Source organism: Thamnophis elegans, chromosome 3, assembly GCF_009769535.1.
Source record: "Thamnophis elegans isolate rThaEle1 chromosome 3, rThaEle1.pri, whole genome shotgun sequence".
NCBI classification, from domain to species: domain Eukaryota; kingdom Metazoa; phylum Chordata; class Lepidosauria; order Squamata; family Colubridae; genus Thamnophis; species Thamnophis elegans.
In genome coordinates, this window is record NC_045543.1 from 4,778,059 (window position 1) to 4,798,568 (window position 20,510).

Below are 20,510 nucleotides of genomic sequence, written 5' to 3' on the forward strand. Positions count from 1 at the left end.
AATGACTGAAGTGAAGAAACCAAAAAAATATAGAAAATAAATCTGTGCACTCGTTTTTTTGAGCAAGAAGCTGTTCTCTGAAGTAATTAGCCTATGGTTGATTTATTTTGTATTATGTCAGCACTATAGAACATGTGACAGCTTTATCTGCTTTATACTATTTCTGGTAAAGCCTGATTGTGGTAACCAAGTATACTTAAACATTAATAGCTAATAATAGCATACAGCTAGTCCTTGACTTAGAACCGTCTTTTAGTGACTGTTCAAAGTTATGATAGTGCTGATAAAGTTACTTATATCAGTTTTTCACACTTAACAATGGTCACAGTAATCAAAATTAAAAACTCATCTTTATGACAGTGTCCTGGCGTCATGTGATTTCCCCCCTTTTGCAACCCTCTGACCAGCAAAGCCAATGGAGAAGCCAAATTCACTTAACAACTGCGTTACTAACTCAACAACTCCAGTGATTTACTTAACAACTGTGGCAAGAAAGCTCATAAAATGGGGCAAACTCACTTAACATATGTCTCACTTAGCAACTGAAAAATTGGGCTCAATTGTGGTCCTAAGTCAAGGACTACCTGTTTTTGGAAGGAAGGGGTCATGACAGAGGAATATTGTCATGGCAGAGGAGATAGCCTGAGTCAAACACTGAAGTACCCTGCAGTGCTGCATTTAACCACTGCGCCACCTCGGCACACATGTATAATCACATGTATACTATTACATAGTCAATATTATGTTGTATTATTAAGTGATTACATCAATTCATCTTACCATCAGCTACCAAAGAAAAAGAAAAGAAAAAAAAACCAGTTATTGGCTCTTCCGCTCTCCATACACCATATTTATATCTTATACGACACTTTCTTCCCCCTCTCTCCTCCCCCTTTCTCCATCCTTTCCTCCCTCCATCATTTTCTCCTCTACTTCCCCTTCCTTTCTCCTTCTCCTCTCTCCCCTTACCACTCCTCCTTATACACCTCATCTTCCCTCTCTCTCCTGTCCCTCTCTTCCTATCTTTCTTCTCTCCTCTGCTTCCCCCTCTTCCTCTCATTCACTTGGTGTATTTCAGCTTCAGAGCAAACTCCTTTTTGTGTTGATGGTATTTATAATTCCATTTCAATATACATTAAAAAGAAAAAAATAGCAGTATACATGTACAATCATAATACCTCAAAGTCCAAACACCCCTCCTCCAACTTAGTAAACTCCGCTCCGTCCCCCCCAACCCCCCAACCTTCCCCCCCTGACTTCCCAGAACCAATACAAGGTATAAATTTTTAACAAATACAGTTTAAAATATACTTAAAGAGAAAGTAGAAAATTAATAACGTCTTTGAATTGAGCTTAGCTCCTCCCTGCTAGGCTAACTCTAAACAATTTGTTTCATTTCTGATCTTAATCATAAGCTATCTGAAATTTCCTAGACCCATATTTATTTTGAATATAGTCAATCCATTTTTTCCCCAATCTCGTTTATATCTCTCGTTTGAATAGTCCTTAAGATGCATAGCCTTTCATACTTTTGTGCATCCATTTTTTCCCAAGCAATTTCTAGAGACAAAGAAAAGCATTTAGTTCTGTGATACAAATTAGATTTGTTTCCAAACATCCCTTTAGTGTTCGTTTCCTTGCCTGTGGGCTTGTATTACAGCTGTATACATTCTGAATTCTTTAATCCAAGTAAGCAGTGAACCAATTAATTCCCTTTACTAATTTAGCTCAGCATCTCTAGGTAACAACAGATATTAATTTGATTTTCATTCTTTCCCTTACGATCAGATAAAACAACTCTTTTCAATGCTATTGTCCCTTTTGGCACCTCCCAAAGAACATACTACTTATAAGAGCTGGTCCAGAAGTATCCTCCTTGATTCTAATATTTGGAAGATTGCACAACTATCATATCACAGAGGGATGAATATTGCCCTCTCCATCTAAGTTTCACAGCTCAAGTAATTCTTAGTTTGGCATCAGCACTGATGTTAACCCTGATGCTCTCTGAGCTTGCTTGTTTTTTTTTAAATAGACATTTAATTACCCCACTAAATAACATCATCAGTGATGTCACCTAGTGGGATAATGAAGCATCTTCAAGCAAAAACCAAACTCAGAGAGCACCAAGGTTCAATCCTGAACTACATACAGTATATTCTCTTCTATTGGTACTAATATTAGCCCGTGACCCGACAAAAGTGCGCACGACAAAACCGCATCGCTAAAACCGCGACATCAACAGCGCGCTGACAACAGCGCATCGACAGAAACGCGATTTAACTTAAGGTAAGGGTTAGGTTTAGGGTTAGCGTTAGCGTTAGGTTTAGGTTTACAGCGCGCTTCCCTCGGCGCTGTTGTCGGTGCGATTCAGCACTCATTCGTCGGCGCGTTTTAGAACTCGCGGTTTTGTCACCGCGGTTTAGTCGGGCGCACTTTTGTCGGTGAACCATATTAGTGTTGGTCATGTGCCCAGCCTAAATAACTCCAGACCTAAAATTATAGTGGCTGGGCATTACAGAGGAAACACGAGGAAGTATTGTACATCATTAGTGTATTTTATTAAAAAAAAAGTTTTATTGCCAGAATTGAAAACTAAAGTTATATCTCCAGAATTGAGACTGCATGATAAAAAAACAGAATAATTTTCTCGGTGCCTTGTGTTAGTAAAAACACCGAAACATCCAACTGAGCCACCGCTGGGATACTATCATGCTGGGAACATGATAGTAGGAAGGATGTCTTATTAATCATAATGTTAGTTGTTATGGAAACGCTTGATAAATTCTAACAAAACAATGCCTGTAAACTACATCCTGGTGAATAAAGATGTCTCAGCATTCTCTTAATGATATGTGCTGTATGAAATTACATACGTTGGAAGTTGGTTCTCTGGTACAAGATTTAGCAATGCCTCCAGGTGTCGTTTACGAGAACAACTCCTAAAATCCTCAGACATGATGCTGGCTGAAAATTCTTGGGGCGGTGGGGGTGTCATTCCAAGTTGGACGGTTCACCGACAAAAGGGCGACCGACAAAACCGCGCCCGACTAAACCGCGGTGACAAAACCGCGAGTTCTAAACCGCGGCGACGAATGAGCGCTGAATCGCGCCGACAACAGCGCGGCGACAGAAGCGCGCTGTAAACCTAACCCTAAACCTAACGCTAACCCTAAACGTAACGCTAATCCTAACCCTAAACGTAACGCTAATCCTAACCCTAAATGTAACGCTAATTCTAACCCTAAACCAAACCCTAATCCTAACCCTAAACCTAACCCTAAACCTAACCCTTACCTAAACTTAAATCGCTCTTCTGTCGACACGCTGTTGTAAATCGCCCTTCTGTCGACGTGCTGTTGTCGGCACGTTGATGACATCGCGGCTTTAGCAATGCGGTTTTGTCAGCGCGCTTTTGTTAATTCACGAAGTTGGACTATGGCTAGTCAATTTGTTCCTCCTGTTCTACACAGTTTTTCCTCCTCCCTGGGAAATCATCTTCCAAATGTTTTCAAAGGATGCTTTTATTTCTGCACATAAAAATATATTTTTTAAAAAGAGTCATTCATCAGGTTGCAGCTGAGGAAAATGACAAGAGAAGCAATGTCACTCTGAGTTATATTGAATTGTTATTTCCCGAATGAAGGCAATTGTAGGTGGTTCCAGAGTAATGTTGCAGGATCAGTCACTGGGAACAGAGCAGGGGTGTGTTCCTGCCAGTTCTAGCCTATAGAAGACGTTCCACAAATCTACTGTGCCGTTTAGAACAGGTTCCAGCTCCCTCCCCCCCCTCCACACATCATCAAGATGAAGAGCGAGAGGAGGAATTCTGGGAGTTGAAGTCCACAAGTCTTAAAGCTGTCAAGTTTGAACACCCCTGGGTTTTTTTTTCTAAAGGGTTAGGGGTGCAAGGGTCTTGTAGCTTGACAGCTTTAAGACTTGCACACTTCAATGCCAGAGTTCCTGAGCCAACATAACTGGTGGAGGAATTCTGGGAGTTGAAGTCCACAAGTCTTAAAGCTGTCAAGTTTGAACACCCCTGGGTTTGTTTTTTCTAAAGGGTTAGGGGTGCAAGGATCTTGTAACTTGACAGCTTTAAGACTTGCGTGCTTCAAATGCCAGAGTTTCTGAGCCAACATTTTGGTTGCTAAGCAAGAGTGTTGTTAAGTGAGTATCACTACATTTTACAAGTTGGCCACACCCACCCAGTCACATGGCTGGCAAGCCACTCCTACCCAATAACATGGCCGGAAAGCCACTCCCACCCAATCACATGGCTGACAAGCCACTCCCACAAAGTAGGCCACACCTACAGAAGAGGTTCTAAAAATTTTAGAAACCCACCACTGGACCAGAGGTTTAGTCATCCGAGTTTTCAGACTTCCCTGACAATGCGCTCCCATACAGATGTGGAAGCTTAAACCTCTGGTCCCGGCGTCTGACCCAGATTGGATCCTGCAAGTTGTTCTTTATTTAAGAATTGCTTTTTATACTTCCCTCCCCATCCCCTGATCATGATATTTGGATTACAAATTTTTAAGCAGGTCTGCTTTTTTTTAAAATAAAAAAAAATTGAGCGTATTAGAGCACTATCGGCTAACGAATCAGATAAATACGCTATAAATATACGATGCCGTATTTTGTTTTCGAGAGGTGACTCACTCATTTCAAGAACAATAATTTGGAACTAATGTACGGACTCCTTTCACACCCTGAATTTAATTTTGCTTTGTAGATTTAATGTTCAGATTTTGTCCAGGGTATGATTATTGCCCATATTCAACCTAAAATATTGGCAGAGACCTTGGGGGTAGCCTGGGCAGCTGGCTTGTTAAGACCTGGAAGCCTGTAGTCCTTGCCTTCTGGCTTGAGCGCCACTTGGCTCAGGAACAGGAAGAGGTGACAGCTGCGGTCTGGGCAGATTGGGGTGAAGGCAAAGTGCTCTCCGACAAGGAAAAGCTGTATAAAGCTCAGAGCTTGATAGAATGCTGATTATGGAAAGACGGCGGATGATAGCGAAATGTAGTAAAAGTAGGCCAAGTTATGGGGACATTTCCGTAACATATGTCACTTTGCCTGTAGATTATGGAAAGGCTCTCCACAATACAATTTCCTCTTGGACTTTACAGTTGTTAAGGGGAGGTCTAGACATCATATGGAGCTTCTGAGAGCTGCTTCAGAAAGGTCTGGTTCTGGTTCTTAGCATTTGGTTCATGTAGAAGTACTGAAGTGAATAATAGTATTTGGGGTTCTTTTTCTTAGTTCTCAAATAAATAAATAAATCAGGATCTGGGGAGGCAAGGGAAAGGGATTCATGGGTCATATTTATTCTTACTCAATATTGCACAAAAGCAGTAATTTTGCATGATTCCTCCCCAGTATTAAAAAGTAGGAATTATATTTTGAAATCTGGGCTTGCATTGTCCTTCATGCAGAGGTGGTATTCTGCCAGTTCAGACCGGTTTGCCCGAACCGGTAGCAGAAATTGCGGGTGGCCCCACCCCGGCTCTATGCTCCCCCATTTAGGCCCCCTTTTTTTAGCTAAAGTGCATGTACGGAAGGCTGACTGCACACGCTGACTGTGTGCGTGCGAGTGAAGCGCGGGCTCACATTTGCAAACCGGTAGGGAAGGTTAGCGAATACCACCCCTGCAGGGGTGGGTTTCAACCGGTTCGCGGCGGTCCCTGCGAACCGGTTGGTCGGCGAACCCGGAAGTAAGTAACTTCCGGGAACGGCGAAGGGCCCACCCGCCCGCCCGCGCTCCTTACCCGGTTTTGACGAGTTCTGCGCTTCCACGCATGCACAGGATGCATACAGCGCCTGCGTGATCCTCCAGGAGCAGCTGGAGCATTGCACAGACGTTAATACGCATGCGTGCGCCGTGCACGTGCACGCCGCACGCGTGCACAAGGACGCCGCCGGCCCCGTTCCAACCGAACCGGTTGGAACGGGGCAAGAAACCCACCCCTGCACCCCTGCCTTCATGCATTAGCATTGATACCCTGAGAGCAGTAAGCTTCATTGGCAAGGATTTTCCTGAGTAATCAAAACTTGCTTTCAGTGTGTTACTTTTCTGTGGCATCCTTTTAAAGATCATTTTTATAATTATAATTTCATTCTGTTACAGATGAATGCATTTGTAGGAAACCAAACATTCTTCGAAGTGTCTACTTATCTCTGAACTATGCAATTCAAATGTTTTGACCGATCCCAATTTGGCAGATTTTGGTCTGTCCTGAATCATTTTTCTTTTGTTGTTGTAGATACCAGCATGATCTCACTAATCTTGATGATTCTTTGTACTTCCATTTAAAATTGGCTGTGCTGTTCTGAAACTATAACAGTTAAAAAAATTAAAGTTTAGGGTAAAGCATAATTTTATTGTTTTTCTTCCATATAGGACAAAAATAGAAAAAGAGAAAAAAGAACACGCTAAGTTACATGGAATGATTCGTACAGAAATTAGCGGGGCCGAAATAGCAGAAGAGATGGAAAAAGAGCGAAGATTCTTCCAATTGCAGATGTGCGAGGTAAAACACGGAACAATTTTTATTCTTCCCTAACGCAAATGAATTTGTGTTATACAAGTTCTGTGGGAAAACTCTGAAGAGAACTTTGATTCTTCTGGGTTTTATTCCAGGGTATTTCTTCTGTTGGCACAATTACTTTCCATTTTATCCATGATAAACCAACAGATTTGCAGATTATAAACCAGTCCCCTTACTCAAAATGGTTTATCTAACCATGTCATCCTAGGCTTAGAGGATTGTCTCTTTTATGCATTTAAGTTGCCATCTGCTGCAGAATAGTGCTAGAAAATGAAATTTTCAGATGATTTAGTTAAGCAGGGATGTTTAACAGCTGTTGAGAAAATGCTGATGCCTTGAAGAGTTGTAATGCCTTTGAATTGTTCTGGAACAATCTGATGGGCTATTTTTGGTTTTCAACTTGGTGGTTCTTTAGGCTTAAACCAGGGGTGGGTTTCAACCGGTTTGCAGCGGTCCCGGCGAACCGGTTTGTCGGTGAACCCGGAAGTAAGTAACTTCCGGGAACGGCGAAGGGCCCGCCCGCATTCCTTACCATTCTTTGAAGGCTTCTGCGCTTCCACGCAGGAGCATGGCGCATACAGCGCCTGCGCGATTGTCCGCGAGCAGCTAGATGGCACATATAGCGCTTGCGTGAGTCTCCGCAAGCAGCTGGAGCATCGCGCAGGCGCTAAGACGCATGCGTGAACTGCGCGCGTGCACGAGGACGCCACTGGCAACCCACCCCTGGCTTAAACAGTATAATGGTATTTCTCCTGCTGCTTGAAATTATATTTGGGGAAAAGATTGAGAGTCCAGTGGGTAACTTTCTCCTCTTTGCTTCCACTCCAGTTGTCTTCCCACACATGGCTACTAATTAAATTATAAATATGGCATCATGTCTAAATCAGATCAACTCTTGTTAAGCATAGTGATTAAAACTGTGTTTTGAAACTGCCTTGCAAATCTTTCTTTGGAAATAAACACTAACCCAAGTCTACCAATCTGAATGTGACACCTCCCCCCCAAAAGAAAATCAGTAAAAGAGTTCAGATTATGATATAGGAAATTGGTGCATTATAAGAGGACAGAAAAATCAAAGTCATGTCGAGGATTACCTGTAGAGTAGCAAACTGAGGAATTATGGCAAAAAGTTAGAACTGTGAGAATGATATAAATAAAACAGAAGATGTTTCTGTAATTGTGTAGGAACACTTTAGTTCCCTATTCCAGTTTTGCGATTCTTCTGTTATTTTCTCCCCTTGTATCTCATTTTTCACAATAATAAAAGAACAAATAACTTCATACCGTACTTAAAATACCCATTAAAAGAATCTTCTCAGTAAGGACACAAGAGAATTGTGGCCATAAAAAGTTTGTTGCATCTCTGTGTGTCTTTACTCTTGGTGTTTTTAAAGTTAGATTCTAAGTTTAATTAAGCAAAAAGAAATTGGTGGTTGTTCATCTGAGCAGACATGAAAAGCATTGGGTGTTTATGATACATTATTCGTCTTAGTTTATGTGTAGTTTAGGTGGCTCAGTGGCTAAGACGCTGAGCTTGTCGATCAGAAAGGTTGGCAGTTTGGCGGTTCAAATCCCTAGCGCCGCGTAACGGAGTGAGCTCCTGTTACTTGACCCAACTTCTGCCAACCTTAGAACTGAGGTGGCGCAGTGGGTAGAGTGCAGTACTGCAGGCCACTTCAGCTGACTGCTATCTGCAGTTCAGCGGTTCAAATCTCACCGGCTCAGGGTTGACTCAGCCTTCCATCCTTCCAAGGTGGGTAAAATGAGAACCCAGATTGTGGGGGCGATATGCTGACTCTGTAAACCGCTTAGAGAGGGCTGAAAGCCCTATGAAGCGGTATATAAGTCTAACTGCTATTGCTAACCTAGCAGTTCGAAAGCATGTAAAAATGCAAGTAGAAAAATAGGGACCACCTTTGGTGGGAAGGTAATAGCGTTCCATGCGCCTTCAGCATTTAGTTATGCCGGCCACATGACCACAGAGATGTCTTCGGACAGTGCTGGCTCTTCCTTTGTAGCTTTGTAATGGAGATGAGTACTGCCCCCTAGTCGAGAACGACTAACACATACGTTCAAGGAGAACCTTTACCTTTTTAACTATAGCTTGTATAAAAGATATGTTTGTTCAATATGGTAATAGCTTTAGGTGGGAAGTGTTTTCTAGAGTGGCTGTAGAAAATATATTTGAATTTTCGACACAGTCATTTTTTATTATTATTTAAAGAAAGTGACTAACAGCTTTACTATAGTGCCTTTAGCAATCATATGCAATATATTTATATATGTGGGGATGTGCGAGGAAAATAATTGGATTCAAATACTTGTGAATCTTATCCAGATCAAGTGCCCACAGCTTCCTTTATTTAATTAACAGATAATTAATAATTAAATCATTATTATAAGTTTGTTTATTAAGATTAATAACTAAGGAAACCTTCTCAGGTGGCATATACTCTGCAGTGTCTATGCTGTTTGAACCGATTTAAAAGACTTGAATATCCCTTGTTTGCTACTCCAATTCAGAAACAGTAAATACTTTTTTTCCCCTGTGCTTTATCAACAGTATCTGCTGAAAGTCAATGAAATCAAGATTAAAAAAGGAGTTGACTTGCTTCAAAATCTAATCAAGTATTTCCACGCGCAGTGCAAGTATGTGTTTCATCATGACAGTCATATGCTCTCTGAAAACTGTTCTTATTAGTTTGTGTGGCAGATTGCATCACTGTTTTTTTTTTGTTTTTTTTTAAATATCTGTACAACTCAACCGTTCACCTTTCACAGGTATTCTTCTATCAAGCACAGAGATTTAAAAGGCTGGTTGTTGTCTTAAGGATTTATTACTTCCAATTAAATGAGGCATAGACTGAGATAATATTGCGGCATATACTAATATTTCATACTTAATATTCATCTGGCCACTTAGACATAAATCTTGTCATTGCAAAAAGTGAAGCAGGCTGCTACTAGAGAGGGCCAAAACATTATAAGTTTGAAATAGTTCAAGCAGCAAATATTCCTTAATTCAAAACAGAACTTTTGCATTGAAGACAAGTTGTTCCAACTTTGTCAGGAGTGTTCTAAGGGTTCCACCACAAAACCGCGTTCGACTAAACCGCGCTCGACGAAACAGCGTAGCTGACGTCATCAACAGCGTGACAACAGCGCGGAGACAGAAGCACGCTGTAAACGCTAAACCTAAAACTAACACCTAAACCTAACCCTTAACCTAACCCTAAACCTAACCCTTAACGTAACCCTAAACCTAATCCTAACCCTTAACCTAACCCTAACCCTTAACCCAACCCTAACCCTTAACCTAACCCTAAAGCTAACCCTAAACCTAACCCTTACCTTAAGTTGAATCGGCTTGCTTTCAAAGCGCTATTTAAAACGCCCTTCTTTCTCCGCGCTCGCTGTTGTCGCCCTGTTGATGACGTCAGCGACGCGGTTTAATTGGGCGCGGCTTAGTCGAGTGCGGTTTTGTCGTACCACGGTTCTAAGCACTCTGAAAGCTCCAAAGACTTCACAAAGCATTTTAGGGTCAAAATACTTTGTTTTATAGGACATTTTATACCATATTTTGTAGAATTTGTCAGATTACTAATTGGGAGAGGGATTGGAACGTTACACTCATTCACTTGGCTAAAATAAGCAATGAAAACTCTACAAATGATGTTCATTCACAGCCCATAATGAGTCCCAAATAGTTGTAAGGAATCCTACAGTAGACTGCCAAAGTCTTTCGGGATAAGGCTGATAAGTACCCACTTTTATCTTCCTTGAAACGCTGCCAAAGACTTCATTGGCAATTAGCTTGGCAAGGCCACATGGAGCAGACTCAAAACGGATCTTCAGAAGGTAAACTGACCAGCATGAATCAAGTTGCTTCCTGCAAAGGCTCATGTGCCTTTGCTTCTTCTTTATGTCCTACTGGAGGGGCCAATTACCTCCAAGACTTACTCCTGAGTTGTCCCTTCTGTCTTAACTGTTCTTGCTTTCTGGCAGCTCTGCGCATGCGCGCACTGGGAACAGGGGGAGCCTGTTCCTTTGCCTCGCTGATGTCCAACTCTGGAGGCTCTGAATGCAGCACATAACTCCCAGACGGCCCTGTCCCCCTCTCTGTCTCCTACACAGAACCCTTGTCCGAGTCTTTCCCAGACTCCAGGACTGGCCCATGTTCCTCCCCAACCTTCTCACTGTCCGACTCTGCTGCCAGCGTTGCAGGCCGCCGACGGACCATAATACCACCCTGTTTCTCCTCATCTCCGCCTGTTTGGCTTCCCTGCACTCCACCTGCCCGCGTTCCGCCACTACTGCTGTTTCTCCTGTTCCATGGTCCACTGCCCTTCCCATCCTGTGTCCCAACCTGCACTTCTGGCACCCTGCCCTCTGCTACACTGTGCTCCGCTTCCCCTGCTAGAAGCCCAACCTTGTGCGGCCAAGAGCTGCTTTGTGCAGGGCCGGGCCAGATGTGCCTCATTATCATGGGCAGAAAAAACATGAGGGTGGCAGGGCAGAGGAGTGCAGGGCAAGGGGTGGCAGGATGGTGAAATACAGGACGAGAGAGGTAGCTGAGTGCAGAGTGGTGGCGTGCAGGGCAGTTTTGATCATGTGACTGCATTAAGAGCCGAGGTGGCGCAGTGGTTAAATGCAGCACTGCAGGCTACTTCAGCTGACTGCAGTTCTGCAGTTCGGCTGTTCAAATCTCACCGGCTCAAGGTTGACTCAGCCTTCCATCCTTCCGAGGTGGGTAAAATGAGGACCCGGATTGTTGTTGGGGGCAATATGCTGACTCTGTAAACTGCTTAGAGAGGGCTGAAAGCCCTATGAAGCGGTATATAAGTCTAATTGCTATTGCTATTGCATTGCAGTGGCTGTCCTTTTGTGGACCTGGTGTAAGTACCATATGTTTAGTGCTGTCATAACTTTGAACAGTTGCTGAATGAACGATCATACCTGTAACAACTTACAGAAGATTATAGATGGGGAATGTGGAAATATGGTTTGTCCAACCATAGTTTATTAAATAAACCCATTTGTATTATGTTTATTTCAATGTAGTGTGTGAATCCAAAAACATTGAGCTTTGCAAATCATAATTACAGCGAAAATGATACCGATATTGCTTTCCCGAATATTCTGCTGACTGGAGAACTTTAGATAAGTTCATTAAAATTAAACAATTAAGCTTCAAGGGTTGGAGTGAACAAACACCAGAATTTGTTATCATTGCAGGTCATAAAAATGTAGCATGACTTGAAAAAATAATAGTAATTAAAAACAAATGCTGCCTACATAAACCACTGTACAGCAAACAAGGAAATTAACCACCCATTGCTGTAATTTTGATTTCTTTCTGAGCTTGAAAGAGCGTGGTAGCAAAAATAAAGACCCAACTGTTAACTAACAGAATTGCATCTGGAAGAAGATAATCCAGTCCTTTTGCATCTGATCCTTTAAGTTTCTCTTATCATCAATGTTTTTCCTCTGGTCTCAGAGTTAGGGCAGTAGAGGATATGGTGAATGATAGGCTCCACTTCTCAGGTGATAGCGTTGCTGTATGAAGTGTTTGCAGAATGTCCTTCTCTTTCAAGATATATCAAAGGCATAACCTGTGAGTGAATGGATGTAAAGCTTCCTTGAGTGGTGCACAGATAACAGTAATCAAATACTGGAAGAGGCTTCTGTATTTCTTGTAACTAGGGGGGGAACGCGGGGTTAGATTGAATACTTGGATTACTACCACAACAGTGTCTCTACTGGTGTTCCATTTTTTTTAATTGAGAATTTTGAAAAAGAAAACTTTTACAAATATTTACTTCCCGCCTTACATTAACTTTTATAATTCCTTTTGAAAAAAGTTTTTTCTTTCTTTCACAGTTTCTTTCAGGATGGCCTGAAAGCAGTTGAAAGCCTCAAACCCTCGATAGAAAAGCTCTCAACAGATCTTCACACTGTAAGTATCATGGTTGTATATTAATTATATTTTGGGGCTGTTCTCAATTTCTGAATTGGACTTTCTGAATGAACTCAAATATTCATAAAACACAAAGCTGTAAATTTGAAAATAAACCAGCAGGAGAAATAAAAACAAGACATACTTATTTAAAGTTTAGAAAAACAAGAAAGTAAATAATTTAAAGGGTGCTATACATTGGTGGGGGAAAAAAAACAGATTTTAAATTTCTGGATTGAAAAGGTCAGAAAAAAGGGAGAAACAGAATGCCTACATTTTTTTTTTTAAAAAAAATGTCTCTTTTCTTGATCTCCCTCTTAAAGTGAAACAGCAACAGATATGTGATGGTATTCTGCCTGGCTGTCTTTCTTGTAAAACATGCAAATTTCTTGTAAATCATGCAAATCATGTAAATCATGCATTTAACCACTGCGCCGAGGTGGCGCAGTGGTTAAATGCAGCACTGCAGGCTACTTCGGCTGACTGCAATTCAGCAGTTCGGCTGTTCAAATCTCACCGGCTCAGGGTTGACTCAGCCTTCCATCCTTTCCGAGGTGGGTAAAATGAGGACCCGGATTGTTGTTGGGGGCGATATGCTGACTCTGTAAACCGCTTAGAGAGGGCTGAAAGTCCTATGAAGCGGTATATAAGTCTAACTTCTATAATTAATATTATCGGATGGCCATTGTGATATAGGAACGGATAGAAGAACTGAAGCCAAGTGCATAAAAGGACACCTTTCCCAATATCTATGAGTGGAGATCACATGGGGCCTTGTTCATGAGATTATCTTGCACTTTGTGGCCATGAACGGGGCCTAAGTAACAGCATAGTAAATGGTAGAGCTCTTTCTTGAGGGAGGCACATCTGGTCCTCTAAAACAGGGGTCTCCAACCTTGGCAACTTTAAGACTTGTGGACTTCAACACCCAGAGTTCCTCAGCCAGCAAAGCTGGCTGAGGAACTCTGGAAGTTGTAGTCCACAAGTCTTAAAGTTGCCAAGGTTGGAGACCCCTGCTCTAAAACATCGGCCCCCAATCTTTTGGATGCCAGGGACAGGTTCTATGGAGAGGTGTTTTTCCATGGACCGGAGGGGGGAATGTTTTCATCTGTCCCTTGCATCCCATGGATGAGACTTCTGTTGTTGTTCAGACCAGTTTCTGGCATGTTGTGGCCCAGTGCTGGTCCAGAATCTGGGGCTGGGGACCCCTGCTGTAAGCCAGTGTTTTCTCAACCTCAGCAACTTTTAGATGCATGCTGGCCAGGGGTGGGTTCCTGCCAGTTCTAACCTCTTCTATAGAAGAGGTTCCATAAATCTACAGTGACGTTTAGAACCGGTTCCAGCTCCCTCCCCTCAACCGTCCGCACATCATCAAGATGAAGAGCGAGAGGAGGAATTCTGGGAGTTGAAGTCCACAAGTCTTAAAGCTGCCAAGTTTCAACACCCCTGGGGTTTTTTTTCTAAAGGATTAGGAGTGCAAGGGTCTTGTAACTTGAAAGCTTTAAGACTTGCGTGCTTCAAATGGCAGAGTTACTGAGCCAACATTTTGGTTGCTAAACAAGAGCGTTGTTAAGTGAGTTTCACCACATTTTACAAGTTGGCCATGCCCACCCAGTCACATGGCCGGCAAGCCACTCCCACAAAGCAGGCCACACCTACAGAAGAGGTTCTAAAAAATTTTGAAACCCACCACTGATGCTGGCTGAGGAATTCTGAGAGTTGAAGTTCACACATCTTACAGTTGATAAGATTGAGAAACCTTGTTCTAAATTATTCTAATCCAACCAATTGAAGATATGCTTATTTATTCAGTCATTTGTATGGTAAAAGCTGCCTCGGGAATATACCACCTTCGAGATATTTTAAAAAATAACCTTCTTCTACACAATTTAGGTTTTTTTTTAATCTTTTGGATTTGGTGATTTCAATTGTTTTTATTAATTTAATTACCCAGGAGTGTGTTTAGTGTTCTTCCATACATTGTTGCAGATGGATACAAAAAACCATGGCTTGGAAAGACAATAAATTGGGAAAATTCCAAACCTTTAAATGATGTTGCAGACACATTTCTGGGTCATAAATGTCTGGGGATGAAGTTACTAATAGTCTACCGGAGGTTAGAGGTGTTGATGTGATGAAATGTAGTCTGTTTTTCTAGTAGCTGAGCTTCTAGAAGTTGTTGTAATCTAATCATGCTAAAAAGAGCTACAACTTTTTATACTAGTATCTTTCTAATCCAAATAGAATGTATTTGGTTATTGAGGAGATTAAATATTAATAATGACAACAATAATAGGGGTAAGGCGTAGACTACCGAGTCAGAATTTTGTCCTGTTGTAACCCTTTAGCATATACTTCTGTATATAGTGGCTGAGATCATGACAATGCTGGGAATAGTGAGTCACAACCACCACTTGCACTTAAACCATCATAAGATGGTTTAAACCATTACAGCCGAGGTGGCGCAGTGGTTAAATGCAGCACTGCAGGCTACTTCAGCTGACTGCAGTTCAGCAGTTCAAATCCCACTAGGCTCAAAGGTTGACTCAGCCTTCCATCCTTCCGAGGTGGGTAAAATGAGGACCCGGATTGTTGTTGGGGGCGATATGCTGACTCTGTAAACCGCTTAGAGAGGGCTGAAAGCCCTATGAAGCGGTATATAAGTCTAACTATTGCTATTATTAGCCCTATTTTTAAAAAAATCAAACTTTGATAAGGAAAGAGTTGTGATAACTGATTATGTGCCATCAAGTTGATATCAACTATTAATGATCAGATACATACATTTTTTTCTAGTGAAATATAATAGTTAAAAGTAATGTTAATCAGAATTACTGCTGACAGGAAAAGGGAGATGGAATTGCCTCCTCAGACGGAAAAAGTGCCAAGCCCAACACTATTTTTCACAATGTCTAACAAGATTCTTGGAGGCAGCCTGCAGTTCGAGACATGAGAATATTAGAATCCTGTCCCCATTGTGTTTCTTAGCAACAGATGCTGAGAACTTTGCTGATTCTGCTAGTGAAGCCTTCACAGTAACTACTGATGCGAGTATGTTTCTGGTCTCTGAGTTGTTCTGTTCTCTAAAGGCAAGAAGTGTTTTCCCTTCACCCATACAAAATGTGCATTGACAATTTTATTTTGAACTGTTGTGTCTCTACTCCAGATAAAGCAAGTGCAGGATGAAGAAAGGAAGCAATTAATTCAACTTAGGGATATTTTAAAATCCGCACTGCAGGTTGATCAGAAAGAGGTGAGCATATAAACCAATACAATGTGCCGTTCAGGTTTAATGGAACAATTTGCTGATTTATCGATCGTATGGAATTAATATATTTTACATTAGATTCAACGTGATTTGTTCAGATTTCTTAGAACATTTCTGCATGGCTTATTCCTTTGGTGCCCAAAGCCTTTCTGACTTGTTTTTAACTGGGGGCAATGTCATACAGAATTGCAGGATTTTAAAACTTATTTCTGGGAAAGTTCAGTACATTGTTCTGTAGGCATTGTTTAATGGCTTTTGGAATTGCTCCCAGAGTTCATTCAAACAAACACTGAAAGTGTCAAATCTCTCTGCCTTTTTCTGCAAAGATGCCACTGGATTCTTAAACTTATATGTCCTTATATTTAATCTTTAACTCCCAAACTCTTCCCATAATTTAATTCCGAACTATAAATTTTAAATACCGTATTTTTTGGAGTATAAGAAGGACCTTTTCCCCCAAAAAAGGAGGGTGAAAATTTGGGTGCGTCTTATACACTGAATACAGCATTTTTGGCCTCCTGAAACCCCGCCCCCTTCACAAAAATCGATGTGCAGAGGGTTTGGGAGGCCCGCAAAGTGCCTCCTGCGGGCTGGGAAGGGCAAAAATGAGCAAAAAGCAGGCCATTTTTGCTCCCGCAGCCCCTAGGAGCATTCTACAAGCCTCCCAAAGCCTATGCATGCCCTGTTTTTTGCAAAAAATGGGCCCATTTTTTATCGTTTTTGCCCCCCCCCCCAGCCCCCAGGAGCACTTTGCAGGCTGCTCAAACTCTCTGCATGCCCCGTTTTTCACAAAAAATGAGGCGTGCAGAGCATTTGGGAGGCCTGCAGAGTACAAAAACTTTTTTAAAAAATTTACCTCTTAAAAATCTTGGTGTGTCTTATACTCCGGTGCATCTTATAGTCCGAAAAATACGGTATGTGAAAGGAAGGGGAAATTATTAAGTAGATGGTGAGCAATCACATCAACTGGCTAATTAAATTGGACATTCTAATACATGCAATTTTTGTCCTGGCCTTTTTTTTTGTCCACTTTATACTCCTCCCAATCATTTGGGGAAGTTCAGATCCTGGCATTTCCACTCAGAAGCTAAGTCACATCAGCCTGAAAAAGACTGCACATTCTACCTATTAGATACAGACCCTACATTAGTGTTCATGGGTAGACCCTCTGCAACCTTCACCACGACCCTCTCTAGACAAGTTCCCCTCTCTCTGTCAAAGTTTGGAATCTGTTGCTCTGTTAAAAAAATAATTACTGTGTCTAGCAGTGACGTGCGGTTAGCTTTAGCCCTGGTGAGGCACTTTTTAGACTTGTGGACTTCAACTCCCAGAATTCCACAGCCAGGCATGCTCAGTTCCGATTTAAAGCGACAGCATTTTTCCCCCTTGCAAAATAAGTTTTCCCATTCTTTTTCTTCTCCCTCCCCCTCCTTCCTCCCTCCCTCCCTCCCTCCCCCCTCTCTCAAACAGACACACGCACACAGAGAACTTTGATCCCTCTCTCATTGACTCACTCTCAAACACAAACACAGAAGTTGGATTGGATATATTTTCCAAAGGCTTGAAAACAGCCCCTCTGCCATACCCCCCCTTCCCCTGCTGCCTTCCGATCAAACTTTTTGAATTCCTCCCCCCTCCCCACACGCACCTTTTCCAGCTGTTTCAGAGACGATTTCAACTCTGCTTCTCCCTGCCTTGCCCTGCCCTCCCCTCTTGAAAAGCCAGAGGTCTGTCAGACTGAGCTAGTTGCTCCCAGAGAACTCTAAAAAGCCTCTAAAAATGCCCTCTGCAGGAGGCGAGAGAATACGTGCCTCATTTGCATAAGGAATTCTTTGCTTGTTAACCCTTGCTTAACTCTTAAAAGGCGAAAAATTCCTTATGCAAAAGAGGCCCCTAGTTCTCTGGCCTCCTCCTAGTTAATACTGAGAGCAGACACCAAGCCACTGTGACTTGAAATCTGGTAGCAACTACCCTGGCTTTAATTATTTTAAGAAAATTATTTAAAATCCTTTCCTTTCTCTGAGGAGACTGGTGACTGGCCTCCCTTGCCTCTAGTGACTGCACGTCCCTGGTGTCTAGCTTGAGGCAAGATTACTCAATCAGAGGGGGGACATAGGTGGGACTATTAAAATTATAAATGCATAAAAACTTCATAGACACTCTAGCTGAGCACACAGTAATACCCCGGTAAGTTTGGATTACTTTATTGGATTATAGTTTTAGTTGGAAAACTCCCCTAAAGGCTTCTAGTCTTTTCAAATTGGGATGAATCACCTGGACTTTATGAGTAGGGAACAAAACATTCAGCTGTTAGTAAATTATTATCTGCTGCTTCTGAGCGCTAATCACCATGTCCCCACCCATTTATCCTTAAACTTGATGTAAAGATTTTAGTACAGGTAGTCCTTGACTTAAAACCACAGTTGGGATCAAATTGCTATTAAGTAAGTTGTGCCTGATTTTACAACTTTTTTTTTTAACCACGGTTTTTTAAGTACACCACTGCAGTTGTTAAGTGAATCTGTCTTCCCCCATTGATTTTTGCTTTTTGAGAGATGGTTTTAGCCCATGGCCTCATGACACTGCAACCGTCGTAAATACATGTTAAGTGTCTGAATTTTGATCAGGTGATTGCGGTAATGCTGCAACAATTGTAAGTGCTTATAAGTCACTTTTTTTCAGTGCTGCTGTAGCTTTGAACCATTAGTAAACAAGTGGTTGTAAATTGAGGACTACCTGTATAGTGATAATCTTGTTTAGTGGGTAGTTTGGGATGCACAACTTTGAAACCTGAGCAAGTAAAGAAAAGTACGCTTTCAAAGCTGTATATTCAGTATACAATGTCCTGTTATGTAGTTTTCTGCTATGCTGTGTGCCACGTCTGTTTTTGCATTGCAACTGATCTACTTTTCTTCCTAAAATGCATTTGCCTTTTGTGACCGAAGTCTAGGAGAGTAAGTCCTTTAAATATTTTTTTATTATAAAAAAAATACTCTGCATGATTGTCACGTATTGTTAAGAAACTTGTATTTTTTTTCCTTAAGTGACCAGCATGTCAATAATTTCTTCTGTTTTGCATTTTGTGAGATCATACAATTTAGTTATTGAACATAGATAACAGTAAGTTGGACACAGGCCGATAGTTTATAAAGGCTGCTACTACTAGTAGTTCTTTTTATACTAGCACTTCTGCAGCCAGAATAACATAAATCATAATCATATAGCAGAATTCCAGAAATATCACACAAAGACCCCCCAAAAATTTGAATGAGGACTGAACCTGCATGGAATATTGATGATTGCCAGTAACTGGAAGGCCAGCATGGGAGGCTACATGGAATCAAGTCTTGATGGTCATTTTAGATTCTTGGGGACCTCTTGGGGTACTGAGCCATGGTGGCGCAGTGGTTAGGGTGCAGTACTGCAGGCCACTTCAGCTGACTGTTATCTGCAGTTCAGCGGTTCTAATCTCACCGGCTCAAGGTTGACTCAGCCTTCCATCCTTCCGAGGTGGGTGAAATGAGGAACCAGACTGTGGGGGCGATATGCTGACTCTCTAAACCGCTATGAAGCGGTATATAAGTCTAACTGCTATTGCTATTTCTACTGCCCTACAGGATAATGGGTGCAAGACCTTATTTATTAAGTTGGGCTGTAGGAATCAGTAGGGAACATTGCAATTGTACCAGCAGGTTCCCTGCTAGAACCTCCCTGCTGGAGCTCTCTGAATCCATGCCCAGGTTTGTGGTGGAATTCCCCAGGCTTATGGTCTTGGGGGGGACGGGGACATCAACTTACTTTTTCTGGAGTTGGGGGGGGTCTAAGGTAGCTTGGGAATTATCTAGGCCCTTTTCAGATGGGGTTTCAGACAAGAATATGGGACAGAGATGGTATTGGTCACAGTTTGATGATCTCTGGTCAGTGGTGGGATTCAAATCGTTTTGCTACTGGTTCCAGGGGCGTGGCTTGATGGGCATGGCATTGCTTGGTGGGCATGACTTGGTGGGCAGGGAAGGACCACCCCATGGCACCTCTGCCAGTGAAAATGGAGCTCAGGAGGGCTGCATGCTCCCTTGAGCTCCGTTTTCGCTGGCAAAAAGTTGCAGGAAGCCATCCCAGCTGAAAACCGGGCCTGTGATCTCCTTTTTCACTGGTAGAGGGCTATGCCCATCCCGTCTTGGCAATGCCCCCCAGCTCCCCGAGGTCAAACAGAACCCTGATATGGCGCTTAATGAAATCGAGTTTGACACCCCTGTACTAGAGGGACCATCCCCCCCTCAATTGTTTTTATCTGTCTGATCTGGCCAGGCTTCTATTGGCCAAAGCATGCCAGTCGACAGGCCCTAGAAAACGTGCCTTGTGTGCTGTAGCGCTGTTGTTCTGGAACATTCTCCTTTTGGAAATCAGAATGGCCCAGAAGACCCTGTTGGTCTTCTGTAAGGGCCCCAAAGGCCTGATTTTGTACAAGAGCCTGGGGCCCCCAAGTAATTACAGGGACCCACTTTTTAGTTATGTTAGTGATTTGGGTTGTTGTTTTTCAGCCTGCCTGTATTTTTAAGTTTTATAGTGTTTGTTATTGTTTTATTCCATTTTAATTCTGATCGCCATCCAGAATTATTCATGGAGATAGAAACTGGATAACTAATTACATTTCTGAATGGGAGTCTCCTGCACTGAAGCTCACTTTGTTAAAAATTATTTTCTTTATCAAAATCCACAGGCTTGATTCTCGTTACTG

The 20,510-nt window shown here is 42.1% G+C and overlaps 1 protein-coding gene across 2 annotated transcripts in view; it reads left to right on the plus strand.

Annotated features, from left to right (window-relative positions):
* The window catches only part of ASAP2 (ArfGAP with SH3 domain, ankyrin repeat and PH domain 2), a 116,621-nt gene that overhangs the window by 42,872 nt on the left and 53,239 nt on the right, over nt 1–20,510 (plus strand). For both annotated transcript variants that reach the window (XM_032214694.1, XM_032214693.1), the window contains exons 6-9: nt 6,401–6,530; nt 9,112–9,197; nt 12,429–12,504; nt 15,671–15,757. In XM_032214694.1, coding sequence (XP_032070585.1) covers nt 6,401–6,530; nt 9,112–9,197; nt 12,429–12,504; nt 15,671–15,757 — 379 coding nt within the window. The remainder of the gene's footprint in view (nt 1–6,400; nt 6,531–9,111; nt 9,198–12,428; nt 12,505–15,670; nt 15,758–20,510) is intronic.